The sequence below is a fragment of the Vicia villosa genome, linkage group LG1 (genome assembly GCF_029867415.1).
Source record: "Vicia villosa cultivar HV-30 ecotype Madison, WI linkage group LG1, Vvil1.0, whole genome shotgun sequence".
NCBI classification, from domain to species: Eukaryota; Viridiplantae; Streptophyta; class Magnoliopsida; order Fabales; family Fabaceae; genus Vicia; species Vicia villosa.
The window spans coordinates 128,974,313-128,996,931 of NC_081180.1; the positions used below are offsets into that span (position 1 = coordinate 128,974,313).

The following is a 22,619-nucleotide window of genomic DNA, read 5'->3' on the forward strand; positions in this document are numbered from 1 at the left end:
ATATTACGCCTTTCACTTAATATCTACCCAATGCAACTTCAATCTAAACAACTTAGACCAGAGATCCTACTCACTCCCCCTCAATCACAGCAGTGATGAAAAACTAACCAATGAAAAACAAAAGAAGACACTCTTCAAAAACACAACTTGATCTTGCTTAAAAGCTTTGATCAAGTACAATGATACTCTTGCTTAAAAGCTTTGAGTACTTCTTACAACTCAAATCAAAACACCTAGACCAAGACAATCATCATCATGATTGTTTGGCTTACAAGAAAACTACAACACAAACGAAAAACACAACCAACTTCTTGACGGCAAACCCTAAAAAAAAACCTCATACAGCAGCTTCTTCAAATGTTATAAATAACCTTGCAGCAGCTGGGCCTTGGATCCAATATTAGTTTTAAACCAATTTTAAAACCATTTCCATAAATCAAAGATCCTATGAATAAACATCGCATAACGTTGTTCTGAAACAAATCAATATCCAAAGTTTCCAAAAGAGGCGCGCAAAGTCTTAACAGATCAAACAACCATGCTGAGAACATAATAAAACACAGCAGCTTCGGATGTCATGACATCGGTCTTGACATCAGGTAAAAGCCTGCACAAGGAAAACTTCAAAACAACGCATGTCATGACACCAGGTTTGACATGATAAAGACACTATTTGTTTTACCAAAAAATACAGCCAATCAATAACATCTACAAGCTGCTTGTTGGTCCCCTCGAAAATTTAGAAAACTCCATTTGAAAAGTAGACATGAAAAACAGTTCACTGAACCAAAATCATTTGATGAAGAAAATGATAAAAAAAAACTTAAATCCAAACTCATTAGCAAAGCAAAACATAAAAACACAAAATCAGTGTTAATTTTTTGTCAAAATTTGAAAAAAACACATAATCAAACTCATAAATGACAAAATATGAGTTTTTAACATAAACAATTATTTAAAAGGAAAACGCAAAAAAAAAATCAAGTATTACAAAATCGCTAGTGTTCTTGTATCAAATGAGGAAAAACATTACTTATGACAGAACATCTTGTATCGATAAAGATAACAGAACATCAACGCATAAGAAGAAAGAATGAAGGAGCACCTTGTATAAGAAATGTGAAAGTGGAAATGGGTTAGGGGAAGGAAGGAAAAAACATATTGGATGAATGTAAGAGTGAAAAAGTGGAATGGGTGGAAAAATCGGAAGTCGTATTAAAGAGGGAGAGAGTAAGCAAAGTTTAATCAAATAGGGAATGAAAGTGAGAGAGAAAAAGAGTGAAAACCCATTATTTAAAAAACGGGCAACTTAAAAATCGACACGAGGACGAATTATCCTAGCATGAGAGAGAATTATATTAATACATTTGTTGATTATTCATTTGTCCTTTGGTAGTGTAAATATTACAAAAGGTAAGGGAAAATCAGATAGTCTACATACATCTAGTTATATTAGTTATAGAGTTGATTGAGTCGGTGTCATGTTAAACATAAGAATATTAATGTTATTAAAGTTAGTTGGAGTTTCTCAATCTCATCTTTTAAATTAACTTTTGAGATAAGTCAAAATCTACTTAAGAGTAGTTGAATATGTATTTAAAATTTTATATGACTTTTCACATTATTTTTTAATGTATTAATTATTATATTTTGACTATTCACATTTATTAAAAAAGTCCACAATTTTTTTATTATAGACTATTACTATATTTTGACTATTTCCCAAGTATGGAGAGAAATTCCATCCAAAAAAAAGGAGAGAAACAAAATAATAGACTTATTAATCTCCATTTGGACCCACCATCCCTCTACAATACACTTGAAGGTTACAACTTTGAAGCACTGCATCTGCATGGAAGTTTCCAATTGGTTTGGTTTTGTCTTCTTTCTACTTCCTATGCACAAATATCCTTCACCCTCTCCCATCACTTTCCCTCTTTTATTGATTTGGTAAGTCCAATTTTCCTATCTTTTTACCCTTTCCAAATAATCAATCATATTATTTCAAGGACCAAAATTAAAGACCTATCTTATTCTGATACAAAACTCACATATTTATTTACATTTAATGTTCATGTCTTTGTCTTGTGTTTTGTTATGTGTCTCATTGATATCTTATAAGCAAGATATTCTAATTTATTATAATGATAATAATATTTCACACCTCTCTCACACACACATGTTATTATATATTAAAAAAAAAATGTGTTTCTGTTCCAAAGGCTTTCTTTCTCATAAAGCTGTTGTATTGTATTGTATTGTATTGTATCATATTCTTATCTTCTTCACCGATTGAAACTTTTGTTCTTTTCTCTGCATGTGTTTGTTTTTGTGTTCTCTTATGATGCTTTTCTTTTCAACTTTCTAACTACATAACCAGTTATCAAAGTCACTACTCATGCCTACCTTTCTTCTCTAAACAGTTTTCCAAGTACAAATAATTGTGTGATTTTTGAAGTTTGTTCATCATTGGAGTAGTTGGCACAGTTCAATACAAGTGTGTGGTTTGGTTTGAGAATTGACAAGTTTGAGAATTGTTAAGAAAAGAGAAAGTGAAAAATGGAAGCATTGAATCAGAAATCTATTGAGAGAGTGGTTTCTCAAAGAGCACTACAAATGGGAAATTCATTTTCTTGTCAAATTTGTGTTGTTGGATTTCTGTCTGGAGTTTGCTTAACTTCTCTTTTCTTAGCTGCTTTGACTTCTTTTGGTACCTTTCATTTTGGCCCCATTTTGTTTTCATCTATGTCAATGGATGATAATTCTACTTCTCACAACAATATCAGTAAGTAATTTCAACTATTTTTAATTTTCATCCTTGTTTTTTCTCTTTTCTTGAAGCACAAACACACCGGACACGACACTAATACCTCAAAATTCATAATAATTTGAAGAAAAAAAATGAGTAAATTGAACGTAATCACAATAACACGGACATTGACACGCATTTTTTCAAAGTGTCTAGAGAGGTTATGATTCCTGCTCATTTTTGTTTTAATCAAAGTTTGGTGTATTCAATGAATTTTAACCATGAAGCTAACTTGATGAGAAGGAGTTAATGCTTGTGTATGAAGCAACTTGTGAACATTATAAGCTTCTTACATGAGTTATTCCATATAGTCTCGAAGTGTTTATGTCAGTAGATAAGTTCAAATAAGTCAATCCAAACAGACAGCTCAGACGAGTATTTGCAATGTTTTGCATAATCCTATTAGTTTATGATGAGATTCTATAAATAATCACTTATTTTTGATCATGATGGTTTAGTAATGCAGGAATTAATCTAGTTATTATGGCTATATTAAGTCAAATTAATGGACGAACATGATTTGTTTGTTTTCTCAGACATGGTTACAGGAGCCAACTGCAATGTTAAGATTAAGGAAGCGAAGAGATTGTTGGATTTGAAGAGCGCTAGAGAGAGAGACAACGATGAAAGAATCTCGTCGCTTTATTCAGTTTGGAGTGCAGTGTTGAATGAATCTAAAAATGAGGACAATTGGGACTTATGGTCTAGTTTGCCTAATGCTCCACATTTGGAAAACTGCAAGTTGAAAACACAACTATATCGCGATTTTGACAAGCGTATAGGAAATGAGACGTTTCCGTTATGGACTAGCTGGAAGGGTTATTTGCAGACTTTGCCTGTTGTTCCAAATGAGCATATACAAAATCCAAAGCATGACAAGGCCGTATCTGAAGGAGCTTATCCACCGTGGGTGCGATTTTCAACTAACAATCATGCATTAGTTTAAGGAATAATATGAATTTCCTTAGAACATAAAAGGACTCTTACATTGTTTATCGGAACTATTATTTTTTTTGCAGATTGAAGGATCTGATGAAGATAACTATCCCTTGACTAGAAAAGTGCAGCGCGACATATGGATCCATCAACACCCTTTAAACTGTAACGACCCGAATGTGAAGTTCCTTGTTGCTGATTGGGAAAGATTGCCTGGATTTGGCATCGGTGCTCAGATTGCTTCAATGAGTGGACTTCTTGGTATTGCGATCACTGAAGGAAGAGTCCTAGTTGCCAACCATTACAACAGAGCCGATCACGATGGTTGCAAAGGTATGTGATTTTCCGAAAGAAATCACGCCGTTACCAACAAGAATCATCATCTTCATATGAAAAGGTGAACTCTTTCTCATGCAGGGTCTTCTCGGTCTAGTTGGAGTTGTTACTTCTTTCTAGAAACATCCCTTGAGTGCCGTCAGCGTGCATTTGAACTTATGAAAAGTGAAGAGGCGTGGAGCAAAGGAGTTGTGACCACAAAAGAAAATTATACAACAAAGCATATATGGAATGGACCAACTCCTAGGTAAATCTCTCAGAACTGCATTTATGATGATTGCTTCCATACTGAGATTCTCTGAGTGTACTAACAGTTGTTTCTCTCTTCCAATGCTAATATGTACTTCAGGAAGTGGGGACTTCCATGGATTTATTTACAACCTACAACTTATATAAATGGGAGTTTGTTGATTTCTCATAGAAAAATGGATAGAAGGTGGTGGAGAGCACAGGTACTTGTTTGACATGCAACAAGAATATGTGTTTATTTCAATAGATAAACTCAAATAAATCAATTCAAACTTACCATAATTTTGCTATTATAAATATTGTTTTCAGGCTGTACGCTACTTCATGAGGTTTCCAACTGAATACACATGCAATTTAATGAATGAGGCCCGTCATGCCGCCTTCGGAAAATTAGCTGCAAAAATGGCTCTTCAAAGTCTTGATGCAGACTGGTCCAAGGTGGTTGTTAAATTTTTTGCACTCTTTTTCTTATAATGAGTATCAAGAGTTAAATGTATATTATATTTAACCTTGCTTTTCATCATAATACAAAGTGCTTGAAAATTATCCTTTTAAGAAAAACAATCTAATTCAAGGGGATCAATGCTCACTTGTGAGGACCATAATGTTAGTACCTAGCGGAATTCGAACATGAGATTTTGGAAAGAGCACACTTTCAGAACTCAAGCTTTCACCAATAGAACAATCCCTGAGGATAGTTATTTTGATTGTTTGATAAACACACCTGAAGTTTTACATATTAGGTAGACATTGGTCTTCAGTTAGTATTCATGAAGTTCCCTTTACTCCTTTGTCTCAGGAAAGCAGTGACAGACCAAAGTCTGAAATTGATGAATATGTATGGTCCAACCACAAGCCTTGGGTCCCTAGGCCTCTTCTAAGCATGCATGTAAGGATGGGAGACAAAGCAGGCGAAATGAAGGTTGTTGAATTTGAAGAATACATGCAGCTTGCTGATCAAATTCGGAATCATTTTCCAAATCTTAATAGCATTTGGCTTTCTACCGAGATGCAGGTACTAGTTATCTATCTATCTGAATCCCATCGGTCAAGGAATTCTGCATGGTGCAGTTAAACAATTTGGACTATCGAACCAAGAACAGTCCATTCGTCTGATCTTGCTTTGATAGTCTAAATCGTTTAACAATGGCACTAATTACTAGTTTGTTATAGAGTCTAATACAAATTCTACTCTTGATTTGGTTCAGCAAGTGATTGTCAAAACCAGAGAGTATTCACATTGGAATTTTTACTATACAAAGGTAGGTCGCCAGGCTAGGGCTAATATGTCAATGGCAGATTATGAAGCCAGACTGGGTAGAGCGACCAGCACTAATTATCCACTAGTTAATTTCTTAATGGCTGCTGATTCAGATTTTTTTGTTGGGGCATTGGGTTCTACTTGGTCCTTCCTTATAGATGGAATGAGAAATACAGGGGGTAAGGTAATGGCTGGATACTTGAGTGTCAACAAGGATAGATTTTGGTAATGTCTTGTATAGTTGATCATTTGTAAATATGACAATATGATTGATTGTTTTCTCCACAAGTCTTGTAATTTTTGCGTTGTTCCTCTCTGTTCTGTCTTGGGATGTCATTAAATAGAAGGTATGGACTTGGAAGATATATAAAATGTCAAGAAAATTCAATAATCCACCATGATGAAAAGAAAAGGCAACAAAGCAGATTCAAACTATCAAAATGAAAAGAATTACAGTAGTCAACAAAATTTACTATGTCAGTTCAAAAAATAGCCAAAACTTGATCAATGAACAATGAATACAGACCGAGGTCCTACTCACAAAAATGCAAGATCAATAAACAGAAATAGATGCAGATACAAATAGTGGTATCTTAACGAAAATTAGAATGAAACCAAATGCAACTAATTGAAGGGAATACTCCTGCTTCATTTTCACTTCATATTACAATACAGCAATTTTCAGATGATGACAGCTCTCTTTATGATTCGATCTAACAAACAGGCGAAAAATATAGAGGCGTAAAGTTCCCAGTAAATTTGTGGCAAATTCATCCAATGTGAAAAGTATAGTCAGCTGTGCAAAAATACTGTCTTTACACTTTCTCTCTGGCGGCAATTATAAAAAGTAGCCATGCAGATATCCCACACTATTGATTTAATTCACCCACCTCATCACTCCCCTGTTGCGCTACATCTCCTCCTTTAGAGGCTGTCTGCTTCTTATTTTTCTTACTTTTGGCTCTTTTTGCCTTCATACGACGCTTCCTCTCACTTGCATCCACCCATTTGTAGTCTGAAGGAATAATGAAAGGGTCTACTCCATCCTTATATCTGTGACTGTGACTGTGACTATGACTATCAGAGTCACTAGATAACACGCCACGATTTCCTTTCATCCACGAAATCCAGGATGTCGACCCTTCAGATTCCTTGGATTTAGGATCCTGGAAGTAGCCTGGGCTAGTGGGTGGTGTTGAAAATTCCTCTGATGTCTGATGTTCCTCAAATTTTGTAAAAGTGATAATAACCCTTATAGTAGGGACTATAGGAATAGCTACCTGCACAGCAGTAGGATAACCAGAGGCATGAGAAATGATGTTGCAACAGACAAACACTGATTTAGCACGTTTTATAAAAAAAATGGACGGAAATAGATAAACTTAGTAACAATATGATCAATTGATTAGTTGTATGAAATATTAATTAGATTATACAATACAATGTCATACAAAAAAGACTAACAGCCATATGGAAATATATCCTATATACATCTGACTTGCTTAAAACTAAAAGTGTCTCTTAAATGTTCAAAAAGGATAAACCTCCGGATTGTAGCATCCTTTCCATAATGCAAGTAGAAGAATTATACTTCCGAAGTTTTGCCACGTGTATTGATGTCCATTAGATTTAGAACGCCATGGTGACTTTACTGTTGCAATGCTAGAGTTTTCATACCTAGGAGCAAAGTATATAATGAAAAAAAGAAAAGGCACCATGCCTTTTTGCACCACTACATTTTAACGACGTTTGGGCAACATATGGAATTTGCTTTGTAATATATTATTCTGCACAGATGATGAAAAGCTATATATCTTGTGATTTTAATCATTTTAACTACAGAAGGGCAACTCCATGTGTCAGCCTAATGAATCCGGATATAAGCCAGGGATTTCAGAAACTTCTCATTCTTCTAACACATCTCAATGCAAATGTTCAATTAGGACAGATTCCAAGGAAGAAAAAAACTAGGAACCATAAATATCTTAACTATTGATGCTAAGAAGCTCGAGTCACATATTTGACTATAGAATGATAATAGAATCTCCCCGTAGAAAACAATCAATATTTGGAACTAGACTGGTGGAAATCAAAAAAATTTGCAGAAAAAGAAGGGTAATGCTGTTATATTTAATTCACCCGTCAATGACTGCTTATAAAGAGATTATAATAATTTATAATAAATCCTCAATGAGAATCTTAGGAAACAAATAATAGGTAAATATGCATTAATCATGTGGATTCTTCTAGAAGAAAACACACGGATTCAAATAAAATTGTTTGCACTTGTGACAAAAGAGAAAGTATCTGTCACTCATGCACTATCAAAGAATTGTAGATAACCCCCAACCCAACAATAAGAAATAAAAAAATTTCAAGGAGATGGGGAAGAATGGCTAGACAAACTGCAACCGTTTCAACAAAAAACCATAAAGAATAAACACCTATTTTCATCCTCATAAAGTACAAGTGTTATCACTTATTACTTATAAGTTCTTGGAAATTTTTGTTATCAATTCAGTTATGCAGAATATCACCAAAATCAGTTCTTGTTTGTCAGAATGACATAAAATGGATGTAGCAGAGGAGCCTTGAATTAGGGACTAGTTTGATAACATTTTGCATGACTGAGACTAAATTTATTTGCATTATCATGGAACTGAGTTGATGTAAAAAATATATAGAGGGGTCTGCTGTAATGTCGCTGCTTTATTGAGGAACCCTAGCCTCTTCGGTTTCAGAAAACATTTATTCTATTCATTTCTTGTTTTCTCCTCAGTTTTATGTACAAATACAATTTGGTAATTAGACATGAAAACCGATAACGGAAACAAATAACATTTTCTTAAAGCAAACAGAGCCTTAATTGATGGAAAATCATCTGATAACTAGAATAATGGACATTGGTAATATGATGGAAAATCATCTCACTACCCTTGGCACAGACAGGGAAATAATAGAATTGTATCTTGTCAGGATATAGAATAAAGGATAATCTAAGTAGTTTAGAGTTTTTAGGGAGATTAGTTTGTTAGGTGGTTGTTAAGTTCTGTTGTTATTGTGGTTATTTCTAGAAATTCTTTAAATAGCCCTGAAGTGGTAGAGGGGGGGATAGCTTTAAATAATTGAGTTTTGTGACTGGTTAATCAAGTGTGAAAGGAGAGTGCTCCTTTGAGAATATTCTGTACTTTTCTTTTCCTATTGCTGTAAAATAAAGAATTCAAGTATCTCTTTCGCAATCTTCATTCTTTAGATTACTCAAACATTGTTCTATTCTGGGAAATTTTTTTACTCAAAGAAAGGATCCTAACATATCTAGTCTAAGCGTACGTAACAAATAAATAAACAGAATCACAGCTAACTAGCATTATCAGAAAATATAAAAAATGAAGCAATAATGTTTATGATAGTATTAGGGTTACCTTGACGGGAAAGGTTCCTTGAGGAAGTTTAGTTGTCAAAAGTTCTCTGAGCCTCCTAATAGCCTTCACCTTGTTTGCTAAGATATCAAGTAAGGGTAGAAGCTCATCTATTTTCAAAGGGAAGTCTTGTGTCAGCCACAGGACAGGTCTTACACCCCTTTTGAACTCACTCTCACTCTTAGACTCCTTACTTGCTCCTTTCTTCTTTTTCTTTTTCTGGTTTTGATCCTTTCCCTTCTTCGAGTTCTTATCTCCATGATCCTCATTCTGAAAGTCAGGCTGTGGATTTTGCTGATCACTTGATCTCTGGTTGCTACCTTCTTGGCCCAACACTGAAAACTTCTTTGAATCCTCATGTTCATCACCACCATTCTTCAAGCTTTTCTTGTTCCATCCAAACCAGCCCTTCTTCCCTTTAACCACACCATTGACTTCAGAATTATCATATACATTTTCGCGACCATCAAATCCTTCTCCTCCTCCAGGTTCCTCGTCCTGGCAAACGCCATCAGAGTTCCCCATCCTTAAAGCGGAATCCAATTGTATTCTCTCCTCCGCAGTCAACACATCATCATACCCCTCTCCATTAGCAAAAGCCTCTTCATCATTCAAAGCACCAGGAACCCGCCTCGATTTCACACTAACCATAACATTGAGCATATCATAAACCCTAGCCTTCCAATCTCCAACAATCTCCGTCTTCTCTTGACGCCTCCAATTCAAATTCGGAACAAGCTCCGCCTGAGTAACATCAATACCCGGCCGATACATATTCGTCTGAAACATCATCGAAACCTCCCGAGCAACTTCCGCATCCGTAGGCTGAGCACCAGCTCCCTCCAAAGCATTGGTAATCTCCTTCTCCTTATGAGAAAGAGCAAGCAAAGAACCACATGGAAGATTAACACTACCATCCTCCGAAGCATAACCCTCACCAAGAAACAAAAAACTCTGATCAGCACGTTGAATTCGAAACCCGTCGAAACCAGCCAATGTCATATCAGCACGAAGATTCGAACCGCGTTTCCAAATCCGGTAAGTATCAGAAGGCGCAATCCTCCCTATAAACGGAATAACAGAACTCTCAAAATGAAAAGAAATCTCCATATAAAAATCACGAATCCTCGAAGCAGAAGCGATAATTCTCGGCAACCTACGGCACCATTTCGCCCAAGCAAGAGGCTGATAATGACGCGCGATAACAAGGGCAATCGATTCCTCTCTATTACACACCGCTTCTTGTAAAGCGCTCCAACCTTGTTCGTTCTGAAGACTCCAATCAGCACCGGCGGACATTAGAATCTCGGCGGAGATTGGATCCCTAAGACGTACGGCGAGGTGGAGAGGGGTTTCTCTACCGGGGACATCGCGGCGATCTATGACGGATGAGACTTTATCGGCTTGAATCTCGGCGGCGAGAGATTCGGACTCGGTGGTTACTTCGCCGGGTTTGGGGAGATTAGGGACGACGGAAACGAGACGGCGGAGGGAAGCGTGGTCGGAGGATAAAACTGCGACGTGGACAGGACTGTGAGCGTATTTTGATATATCTTCCATCTGAAGTGAAATTAATGAATCTGAATTGGTTAGTGCATTTGGTGTTTATACTTTATAGGGTGGTTAGATAAGGTTGTGGAGTAATGTAGGGGAGTGGAAGTTTCGGTGATTTGAGGGGGAAAGAAAGTACGTGAAAATGAAAGGAAATGGGGGTGTGTGGTTTAGTTTAGGGGTGAATTGAGGGAGATTGGATCTGAGAGAGAGGGAATGAGTGGTGAGAGAAGAGAAGGAGTGAGAAGCACATGAAGGAATCAGGCGGAGTGACAGAGGGGTCAGAAATGGCGTCGTCGTCTCGTCAGTCGGAATTGGATTTGGTGCATTTATTTACTCTTTTGCATTTCAACCTCAATGAAAAGTTGGGATCGTTCAAATTTATATTATTATTTAATTAAATTAAATATTTTATCTGGTTTCTTAGTATGAGTATAATAATTTAAATATCCGATCTAACTTTAACAACCAAAATTGATTACTAGTGTGTTGAATTGAATTGAATCACGGTTTGAGCGATTTTGGTTCCTCGTGTATATTTTGTTATGTAGTAGTAAAGGAAATTAATTTTTGATAAATTGATGTTATTAGTAGTAAAGGAAACTAATATTTAATCAATTGATTTTGTAAAATTAAGTTTTTGTTAGTGATTTAAAGATATTCTAGATCAGTCAAAATCTAATTCAATTTCAATTTATTCCAACGATCTAACGTATAAAAGTTATCACACATGAGATCGAAGATACATTATTCTAATCTTCATTTTTTATTACACTCTTTTTGAATTCTAAATTAATTTGCGCGTTGGAGTGTTAACTTTGCAAATTAATCTCACGCTGTCGTATAAGAAATCAGCACCACTAGTTCAAGACTATTTACGGCCAATACATCCTCATTTTGGTCTTCTTTCGAAAAGTGACGGCGTCTGTGGGAATTGACTTCTAATTTCTATAAATGCCACAAATAGATCATCTTCAATCCAAAGTCAGATCTCTATCGGAGCAGAGAGAAGAAGATAGTAAACAAACGCATCACAAAGAGAAGATATGTTGGATATTCTGATTTTACTTCATCTTATTTGGTCATTACCATTAAGATCCACAACCCTTGAAATTCGGCGATGATCCAACGTCGGATTTTAAACAACAATTGATACTAAACCGCCAGGCGAACATCAAATGGCGTTAAGAGGCCTAAGCTACGAGAAGACAAGCAGAACATCGAATGAGGAACCGCCTTCAAGTATCTTTTTCACTAGAAGAAGGCCTATGAGATCCCTCGTAGACTGAAAAATGACCATAATAACTTTCGATCTAACGTAGTTTAGCAATAACATGGATCCAATGACAAAGCTCTCTCTGATGGGACAAACGCATCTGTGCATTCATAACATGGATCCAATGAATAAAATATTTAAATAAACGAATTCAAATATTAAAACCATACAAAATTCCACGCGGATAGCCCCTTTATTTTACTGTAACATCTTTTTCTTCCCCAACATACTTCCCCATTATCAAAAATGTGTTTCTTCATTTTTTGCACCAAATTAAAAAAATGTAAAAAAGCAAATTGCTTGTTTTTTCGCAAGGAAATTGAATATGTAGTTAGTATTTTTTTTTCACTCTATCATTCAAATTTTTTTAATTAAAGTAAGAAGTCTAAAACTTCAAAATTAAATTAAATGCTATATAACAATGATAAATGGCAAGTGACTGAGGGCTATTATTCCTTACATCATGACAAACATAATAGAATCGAGAATTATCAAAATGATGCTTAAATGATGCATTTGAAATTGAGAAAACTCACCTTGTAAGTGGAGATGGTGAATACGGATTCAAGCACTCTTGGGGGTGGAATTGATCCTATTAGCTTCCTTGATGTTCCAGAAACGTGTTGCAATGCTCAAATTGTCTTGAAACTTTATGGATTGTTCCAACCAAGTCCATTTACAACTGGAAAAAAGTGACACTTGGATAGAGTGAATGTGGTGTTTCAGATCATAACTAACGCGTACAAAAACTTTAATATAATGCGTGGATGGTGTATGAATGAAAATATTGAAGAGAACTTGAAGAAATTAAGAGTTTTGAAATTTTGGATTTTTTAAGTGAAAATGGAGTTTTTTTTGGGTTATGGATACTTGAGAAAAAACTTTGGGTGTTTTGAGATGTCTACATCTTCTATATGGTATATGTAAGGTGATTGAATGATTTGTTTGCAATAAACTTGAATAAGATTCAAAAATTGCAAGTTTCTGCAAAGTGATGAAAATGGAGCTTTGTGTGAGGTAGTGACTTTGGAGACTTTTGTGTGTTTGATTTCAGAGGCAAGGACCTCTATTTATAGGCATAAATTCTGACTTGTGAGTGAAGGAATTATCCATTTGGAGTTTCCAAGCTCAAGTTGACTTAGTTGGCTTAATGGTGAAGTTAACTTGAAAATCATGGTTCCAGGATGTTCAAGCATGCTTGTGGGGTGGCTTGCAGGTTTGTAGATGGTTGCTTGTTGGTTCTAAAATGTTTTGTGATCAGAAGCAACCAAGCATGGGCTCAATGCATAATGTTTTGTGATTAAAGTGACTTTTCAAGAATGGCAATGGTGCCTTTAGTGCAAAAATGGAATGTTTTGATGGACAAACCATTAACCACTTGGATAATGCTTCAATTAATGGTGTGAAGATTAGATTATGTCAATATTTTAGGGTAATGTGGGTCTGCAAACTGATTAGTAGAGGAATGGTTTGAGATTTGCAACTTGGTTGAACATGGAAATTGCCTAAAATTCAAGTTTGAGACCCTAACTTCATCTCTTCGAATCTCCTAGCTCAAGTATGTTATGGGTGAGTTCTAGTACTTTTTGGAAAGCCTGGAACATCCTCTACAACTTTGGTGTTTGGTGTTTTCTCAAATTCACAAGTGTTGGAAAAAATGACATCAATTTCATGGCTTCATAACTTAAAATCCTTTCACTTTTTGGAAGTTCCTCAACAAGGACAAAGTTGTAGAATATAACTTTTTCTTAAATTCAGCCTTTGGAGCATAAAAAATGATTGCTTATTAAGAAGTTATGAGCTTTCAAATTTAAGCATTTAACAATTAACATGTAATTTTTTCTTTAAAAAGTCAAAAACCTAACTTTGACTTTTGAATCTTTGATTGATTTTCTTGATTCATCTTGATCAAATGACTTCAATAATCACATATTCATGATTTTGATCTTAAAAAATCCATGGTTGACCAAATTTCCCAAAAGTCAAAGTTAATCTTGGACAGTTAACTTTTTCCAATTGAATTGTACTCTTTCAAACACAAATTAAATCAAGTTCTTCTAGCCAAATGGATGATATGAGTGGAATATAATGGAGCGTTTGTGAGATTTGAATCATGATTTGAGCCATAAAACTATGCTTTGACCAAAAGTCAACTTCCTCAAAGAATTAGGTCAAAACCTTAATTGATGTACTAGATGAACTTGGAAGTTGTTGATCTTGATTTGAAGCATCCTTGAGATTGAATATGGATGATGGGAATCACTTGATCATATGAGAAGCTTGAGTCTCCTCTGTGAGCCACAAAACCCTAATTTGCTTGACCTTTCTTGATCAATCACCTATCTTGTGAAACAAGCAAACACATTTTTTGTATATTTGGGGTAAGTGATGATGAATGATTTCTATATGAGGATGATAAATGAAGTGGGATCTTTGGGTCAAAATTTGGGGTATGACATCGAGGACCACAAAAGAATCAACTACCTAACTAATAATAAAACATACCACCAAACACCCTAAATTACCCTTAATGAAAAAATTAATTACCCTTACAAAAGCCCTTTATTGTAATTTGCTAAATCAAAGTTTTATTCCGACCAATCACATTCTTCCATTCCTCCAAATGGCACTCTCTTTTCATATACCTTTTCATTGTTTCTTAATATACCTATTAACCATTGGTTCTTCCCCTCTAACCTTTCAAAACCCAAAAAACTATTCCAGTTCCCACGCTTCTTGCCCTCTAGTCGTTCTCTCTCTCTCTCTCTCTCTCTCTCTCTCTCTCTCTCCCTTTCTTTTTTTTCCTCTCATTCTCTCTTCCTTCAACAATGAATGGAGAGAAAATCGTCCGTCATCCCCTTTCTCCCTCATCTCCGCTTCTCCCCTTCTCCGATTCAAACCCTAAATGTGTCGATATCGGAATTTAAGGCGTGGGATGCCGAGTTTGTTAAGGTTAGGGTTTCTTCGATTCTTCTGGTTCTTGTGATTTTGATTTCATGGCTTTTTTTCTTTCTACTGAGAAATTTTTTATTTTTGCTTATTATTGTTGTTGATTTCCGCTCTTTATTGATTGTTACAGATCCATGCTTTTGCTACAGATAATGTTGTTTCCGAAAATGGTAAGTTTCTTACTTTCACAAGGTCTTAGAATCTTTTTAACAGGGTTATGGTACGCTTCTTATTGTTAGTGTTGAAGAAGTTCTTGGTTGATATATAAATCTTCCAGATAGTGAACATGGAAGGTAAGTAAGATTCGCATGTTCATGCTCTTACAGGGCTTTATAGTTGATATATTTTATATTTTATCGTAATGTTGGTGCTACGTTTGATTTGTGATAACTTTTGTTATGGTGCAACTATGAAGGATGCATAATCATGAGTTTAGTTGTTTGTTCACTTAGTCTTTGTTACACCATATGGTAATGTTTTAATTCAAAGTGAACATTGATTTACAAATGTTGGGAATATTGGTTTGTAATTACAAAATTTGATTGTTTATGCAGCATATTCAAAAGCTTCTTCGTAGGTTGAAAGCCGAAACCGATCAAATATGTCAAGCTTCTGGGTATTTCCTATAGCTCTTTTCTATTAATGGTTGGTTAGTATTTCGTATAAGTAAGGTAACCATTTTTTTCTGAAACAATTTAATCATGTTGCGTTGCAGCGCGATGATTGCAGACACAAAACTCAAGGTATTTGTTTATAAGCATAGTATATTATAAAAATGATGTTATGTGTTCGTGTTAGGCTAATGATGAATTTATCTTAATTTCAGGAGGTTTAAAAAGAAATTATTATTTTTAGGTTTCAATTGGAAGATATGATGAATCGACTAAGGTTACATTCCCTTGACCATTGCTTACAACTTTACCACATGTCATTTTATTTATTTCAGGTCTTTTGTTTGTCTTTCTGCTTTGAATCATTCAGTAATCCAATAATTTTAAATTTTTTGTTTGTTTGTTTGTTTCAGTCATGGTTGGTTTGTAATGAGCTTGTGAACTCTTATATGTTTATTATTTTTAAACTTTAGTTTTTCAGATTATGGTCTTGAGTATGCTTATGGAGCACACAAGTATTCATTAACGGGGGTATTTGAAGAGTAACCTCAGAGAGGTGGAGGGTTTAGATTTACAAATACAATTTTGATTGGAAAATAAATAAGGGAGATCGTGAAGTAGGGTGTGATGGAAGAACTTGCAGCTGAGTGCAGAAGAAATGCTTGCAATCTCATTACAGAAAGTTGTTGCCATTGGTGTGACCGTGCTTGTGTTAAACTCACTACATTCTAGGATAAGAAACTAATGCATCATGGTTTGTCCCCTCAGACCCCTGCTGTAGCCATTGAGCGAGGGACCACACTTCAGTAGCGCTCGGTAAGATTGACATCTGTGACTTTTCTCCAATTTTATTTTCGTCCCGGTTACCGCCAGTTTCACATTTAGAAATTTGCATTTTCTCAATTGTTACCAATTTAGATTGACATCATAATTTTCAATGAGTTTATTCTTTAATGATTAATGCAGAACAACATGGCAGTTTATTCTTCAACTAAATATATCAAAGTATATTGGTTTCAATGTGTTTGCAGGTTATTCCACTCTTGGATCTCGAGCACCGACACTAAAGTAAATACAATCATAATTGTAAACACTGGTTTTAGTATTTTGAAGTTCAATGTCTAGCAAATTTTCTTGGCTCCTTAATTAACAAACATGCTAAAGAATTTTAAAGTTTAAAAGGAGTGGTGGTCTTAGTAGGTTAAAAATATAAACATGCTTGAGAGGTTTTATACTCCTGTTAAAAATATAAACATGCTGGAGAGGCTTTATACTCCTGTTCTAAGATTACATGTTTTATTCTAGATGGTCTTTAGCATGATGTTTTCCTTTAACATGAATTTGTTGACTCGTGTGTATCATTAGATAGATACTGATATGTGGTTCTGTCAATTTTTATAAAGCTGATATATAGAGGCGTTGAGCCAAAGCCACCAATCATTGCACTTGCGGCTTTTTTGATATGAATAGGTTTACGAAATTCTTAAAAAAATTGAGGGAATCTGCAAATATGATCACACAATATTTATAACCTCATGCCAGGTAAGTTCCAACAAAACATGATAAATTTTCATGTTTTCTTAAATATAGCTACTTGCAATGATACGAAACAAGGATCCAGAGTGTTTCTTCAGTTGGATCTCTTGGTTATCATGTTTTCTCTTGGTTTTCGACAGCTGAATGATTGCTTATCAGTGGGTAAGTTGTACAAGCTATACATAGGGAGCATCAATACAAAGGAATAGTTGGTACAAGTTGCACCTACAATTTGTTAAGAATTGTACCAGATATCTCTTGGGTTCATTCTTTAGGTTCTTACGAGAGTTCTGAGATATTTGGTGCTGAAAAGCAGCATTATAATCTCTATAAACCAATGCCATCACTCTGGACAGAGCAGATTGTAGCATAAAACATATTTTCATTATTCTTACTACCAAGTATCATTATTATTATTATCTATTGTTTAATTATGAATTGAAGTGTTGTTAGCATTGAAATTACATAGAGTATATCCTTCAAAAGTATATACGCTACATTAGTTTGAACTTTTTCACTGATGATTGAAACCAAACAGGTTCCTCCACCGGGAAAAGGTTCATTGTACCTTAGGCCTCTGCTCTTAGGAAGTGGTCTGGTTTTTTGTTTGGCTCCCTGCATCTGAATACACATTACTCATATACGCTTCCCTGGTTCACAACTATTTCAAGGTCAGTGAAGCTTTATTTATTTTGTACATTGCAGCTGGATCATTTGTTTACACTGATTGAATCAATTTTTCATCTATAAAATTATGCAGTGACAGAAAATAAGATTAATTTTTGTGTGTTGAATTTTATAGGAATATGTTCCATGTCATGAGGGTGTTGTTTCAAAGTTAAGATGGCAAATGGAATAGCAGCTAGCATACCCTCAAAATTATGACATCTCAAAGTAGCTTTATCTGTGTTTACTTCAATTGCAAGCAAGATGAGAGACAATATAGAATTTTGGAGATGGAAGAAGCTATTTTCAACTATCAGTATAGAATTTTGGAGATGGAAGAAGCTATTTTCAACTATGTGTATTCTGTTTATTTTTTTATTTTTATAATCCTTTAATTTCTCATGTATATTACTTGGATTGGCATTAACCTATGAAAGTTAAACTACTTTATTAGTATCTTGTCGTAAAATACTTAATCCTTTAAGTAGCATATAAAATGGGGACACAATTGGTACATGACTTGATATAGTGTTGAACTATGGTCTAACTTAAAATATAGGTAAGTTTAATTAATAAAGAATGGGACCGATTTTAAGAAAGTTATGTTCAAGGGTTCTCATGTAATAACTAAATTTTGATATGAAAGAGAGGTAAATATTCTTGGAGCCACTCTATACACATTTATAAATATTTACAGTTATCAAGTGATATTTGTTATTAAGTTATATAATTGCATATTTTATAATTGCATCTAAATTAATTATATGTCAATTAAAATTGAAAATTATTTATCTAAGAAGTTTTTACGGGACACTATTACCACAATACCTATTTTAATTTAATAAACAAAATATTATAAATGTTAATTTTAAGGTACACTATTACTACATTATCTTTTTTATTAAAATAATAAAATATTATAAATATTTATAATCATGAGTGATATTTGTAAATATTTATAGTTATTAGTCATATAAATATTTATATTTACTAAACATATTAAATCATGTTGGTGATTTGATAAATATTTCTATTTAAATATTTTCAGTTATTAGTGATTTTATAGTAACAATTGTATATCACCAACAATCTAACCTTATCGAATTAACTAAAAGCATGATTATCGGTTCATGTTTGGGGTTTCTACACAGTTTTTAAAGAAATTGTGTCAGAATATGATGGATAATTCACTTCTTTTTTCATTCCTCAACTAAATGACGTTCACAAACTAAAGGACGCTCCTACACATTTATTTGGTCTTATTTATTTATTTTTTTTCAAAAACTGCAACAATAGATGTATTGTATGGTGTATTGTGAGGTTTAGTGAGACCCATTTTAAAATATTTAATGGGTTGTATGGATATTTAGAAATGTAGATGAGTGAATTTTTTTTTGAATAACAAGTTTTTTAAAAAAAATTTCAAAAATAACAACATTTTCAAAAAAATTCCCCAAATGTCACTTTTTTGCTATCTGCACCACGTTGTCGCCAGGGGGGTGGCGACAACACTCAGCCCAAGACGTTGTCGCCAGTGGGCCTGGCGCCTGCATGCAAATTTTAGGTGTTGTCGCCACCCCACCTGGCGACAACACCCCCCCTTATTTTTTTTTCTTTTTTTTTTGTTATTTTTTTTCTTTAACATATTTTCTCTTAAATTTTTTTATATTATATTTTTCAAATATTCTTTCAACATTATTTTTTTATATAATTTTTTCGGTAATTTTTTTTTCCATGGTAATATTTTTTCGGTAATTTTTTTCTTTCAACATTAATGTTTTCGGTAATATTTTCTCTTAAATGTTTGTAAATATTATTGGTTCCAAATATTTTTTCCATGGTAATATTTGGTAATTTCTTTCAATATGTCTCCTGAATCCATTATTTTTTTGGTAATGTTTTTTGTGTTGTAACCCATAAAATCTATGAAAAAAGTTCATTTCATTGAAAAAGTAAATTACAAATATCATCGAAAGTAAAAACTATGTTGTGGAGCTAGATCCACGATTGGGACATTTGGTCCTATTATGTCCTACCTCACGACATATACTACACTTCCTCTGCATTTTTTCAGTTACGTCCATCTCGGTTCTAATACGCCTGCTGTTTGGTCGACCGCTTTTATTCCGACGCATTAAATCGTTATGCCAAACTGTTTTCCCCTCGTACACAGGCCAATATGCTTCCATTGCTACCACCGGAAAGTAATTGTCGTATACGTTGAGCAACGTTGATACCTTGTAAATTTCTGATACCAAAGATAATGCATCAAAGTGAGTATGTGAACATGCTGCAAGGACATGGGAGCAAGGCATGCAATATGCTTGAAATTGGCCACAGTCGCACCAACGATCTGGGATATTGACGCGATACTGTTGTCGTGGAAGTCCCTGGTTGTGGTCAATTGTTTCCTTTACACTGAAGGTGTGGCCATGACGGTCGAACTCGGTCACTCGGTGAGTGTTACCCTTGGCAGATTCCTGTTGTATATATTTCATACACACATCGCTGTAGACCTGTTGTGTTTGTAACACTGAATTCCACCGCTTACCTCTTGTGGCGAACAGAGTTGCCATCCGAAAATACGTAGCACTAACCAAGGCAGTTACAGGTAGGTTTCGAATGCCTTTGAAAACCCCGTTCATTGATTCCACAAGATTTGTAGTCATGTGACCCCACCTAGCCCCATCGTCGTATGACCTAGTCCATCTCGCTCTGTCAATGCTGTCAATCCACCTCCCTGCATCTGGATTTGTCAACGCTATTTCTCGGCGGTAGTATTGAAATCCAGGTTGGTTTAAGGCATACCCCGCGTTCACCAAGTGGTTCTTCAAAAATTTATCTTTGATCTCTCTCATAAAATTTTGTGCTATATGCCTAATACAGTAGACATGCTTAGAGGGGGGGTTGTGCCAACCATTTGCCGGATTGTTGTATGCGCTGTCAATAGAAGCGTGCCTGTCCGAAATCAAACAAAGGTTAGGTTGTGGAGCAACTCTAGCTCGGAGATTCTTCAGAAAGAAACTCCAAGCAGCAGTTGTTTCTCCTTCTACCAGAGCAAAGGCTATTGGAAAAATGTTGCTGTTTCCATCCTGCGCGACCGCCATCAGCAAAGTTCCCTTGTATTTCCCATACAGCCATGTTCCATCAATTTGAATAATCGGCTTGCAAAAACCAAAACCGATGATGCATGGTCGAAACGCCCAGAACAGTCTATGGAAGATTCCATTACCTTCGAGAGGGGTTCCGTCTTGGGACTGTGCCGGCAGTGTCTCCAATATAGTAACAGTCCCAGGTGAATACAATTGCAGTGCAGCCAGGTAGCGAGGAAGTTGTTGGTACGATTCCTCCTAGTTGCCGTAGACTTTTTCAATTGCTTTCTGTTTCGCCAACCAAGCCTTTCTGTACGAAGGTTTGTATTTAAACACAGAAACGCAATGAGAAATAATTGTCTTCACCTTCAGTGATGGGTCAGTTTCGACCAGAGGAATGATGGTATGACATATCATGTCATGACTGAGTTTTCGATGATCTTGCGCCATGTTAGTGGTGACGCAGGTGTGGGCTTGAGATATCGAACGTATCACCCACGCATTAAATTTCTTTCTGAATGATGCCTTCAGCATGTATCCACACTCCGGGTTTTTGCATGCAATACTGACTCTCTCTGGATTTGATCAATCGGCTTTAAAATCAACACAATTTGCTAAGTGCCAATTTTTTATAGCCAGTAGACAATCATCCTTCGAACGAAACGTGTCACCCTCTTTTAACTCCTCGTTTGACCTCATATATGGATTGTAGAACATATCGGACGATGGCTCGTCCTCTCCTAAATTAAGCGTTGTGAAATGTGCCGGAGGTGAATATGCATGTGTATCCGGTACTGGATCCGGTACTGGAACTTCTTCGTCACCTTCATCTTCGGAATCACGATTCACCAACTCATCAACAACATCTTCTATATCAGTTTCTTCGTCAATGACATGTTCGGGTTGTTGTTCGTCATCAACAACAGGATCAATAACCTGTGACTGAATATTTTGCGAAGGAGCATTTTGTTCAACCACTAGATAATCATAACCAAAATACTCATGGGTGAGGAACATGTTTTGAACCTCTACGTCAGTTGTTATCTGTGATTGATAAAACTTGACTGAGTTGTTAGGTTGAACAAGGGGTTGTCGGTAAAATATTTGAGAGACTGGTTCTCTTATTTTGGATTCGATTTTCCTTTTTAGATAAGAGAAATTTGATTGTCTATTTAGAGCAAAACGTGTTGAGTTTGTGTTTCTAAACAGAAAACCGTTTGTGTCGCAGTGGTATGTCTCACCGTTCATATGAACACGAACTTTGTACTGCGAGGTGGATGCCATAATTTTGATATGTGAGAATTGTGAAAGAAGAAATGTGAGAATTGTGTTGTAAAAAGAAGAAATGTTTGGGAGAATTGTGTTGGTTGTAAAAAATAGTATGTGAAGTAGTTCCTATATATCATGCACCACCTCTTACACAAGGCTAATGCATACAAGAAATGAAGCAATAATTCTGCACAAGATTCAAACATGACAAGACTATTGCATGCCACAAAAGAATCTCGTCCCCACCTCTTACACAAGGCTAATGCATGCAAGAAATGAAGCAATAATTCTGCACCAGATTCAAACTTGACAAGACTATTGCATGCCACAAAAGAATCTCGTCCCCACCTCTTACACAAGGCTAATGCATGCAAGAAATGAAGCAATAATTCTGCACAAGATTCAAACATGACAAGACTATTGCATGCCACGAAAGAATCTCGTCCCCACCTCTTACACAAGGCTAATGCATGCAAGAAATGAAGCAATAATTCTGCACAAGGCTAATGCATGCAAAAGATAGGGCTGCATGCATGCTTTGCTTAGGGGGAATCGTTGCAGGAATCTATCAGGAATCGCTTCAGGAATCATTGCAGGCGCATGCTAGGGTACAGGAACTCGTTTCGGACGCATGCGAAGGACAGAAAACAGGTGGGGAC

General features: G+C 35.4%; 2 protein-coding genes and 1 long non-coding RNA gene across 6 annotated transcripts; 2 read left to right on the forward strand and 1 right to left on the reverse strand.

Annotated features, from left to right (window-relative positions):
• The first annotated feature begins 2,206 nt into the window (after positions 1 to 2,206).
• On the forward strand, positions 2,207 to 5,888 carry LOC131644179 (uncharacterized). Its single transcript, XM_058914606.1, has 8 exons — positions 2,207 to 2,785; positions 3,346 to 3,719; positions 3,829 to 4,078; positions 4,163 to 4,328; positions 4,431 to 4,533; positions 4,640 to 4,768; positions 5,130 to 5,345; positions 5,539 to 5,888. The coding sequence occupies exons 1-8, from the start codon at positions 2,560 to 2,562 to the stop codon at positions 5,818 to 5,820; spliced, it is 1,746 nt and encodes a 581-aa protein (XP_058770589.1). The 5' UTR covers positions 2,207 to 2,559; the 3' UTR covers positions 5,821 to 5,888.
• Positions 5,889 to 6,194: 306 nt separating this feature from the next.
• On the reverse strand, positions 6,195 to 10,925 carry LOC131644178 (uncharacterized). Its single transcript, XM_058914605.1, has 2 exons — positions 9,014 to 10,925; positions 6,195 to 6,871 (listed from the first exon to the last, which is right to left on the reverse strand). Exons 1-2 carry the CDS (start codon positions 10,568 to 10,570, stop codon positions 6,461 to 6,463), a joined length of 1,968 nt encoding a protein of 655 aa, XP_058770588.1. The 5' UTR covers positions 10,571 to 10,925; the 3' UTR covers positions 6,195 to 6,460.
• A 3,673-nt stretch (positions 10,926 to 14,598) lies between these two features.
• LOC131616731 (uncharacterized) lies at positions 14,599 to 17,949 on the forward strand. Of its 4 annotated transcripts, none has more exons than XR_009288201.1 (8): positions 14,599 to 14,789; positions 14,917 to 15,402; positions 15,502 to 15,529; positions 15,613 to 15,674; positions 15,871 to 16,213; positions 16,364 to 16,939; positions 17,472 to 17,604; positions 17,736 to 17,949. It is a non-coding gene; the product is annotated as an uncharacterized LOC131616731 (long non-coding RNA). The 4 variants fall into 4 exon arrangements; XR_009288200.1 differs by lacking the exon at positions 16,364 to 16,939 and having other exon boundaries at positions 14,917 to 15,079; positions 15,341 to 15,402; XR_009288199.1 differs by lacking the exon at positions 16,364 to 16,939.
• Positions 17,950 to 22,619: the final 4,670 nt, after the last annotated feature.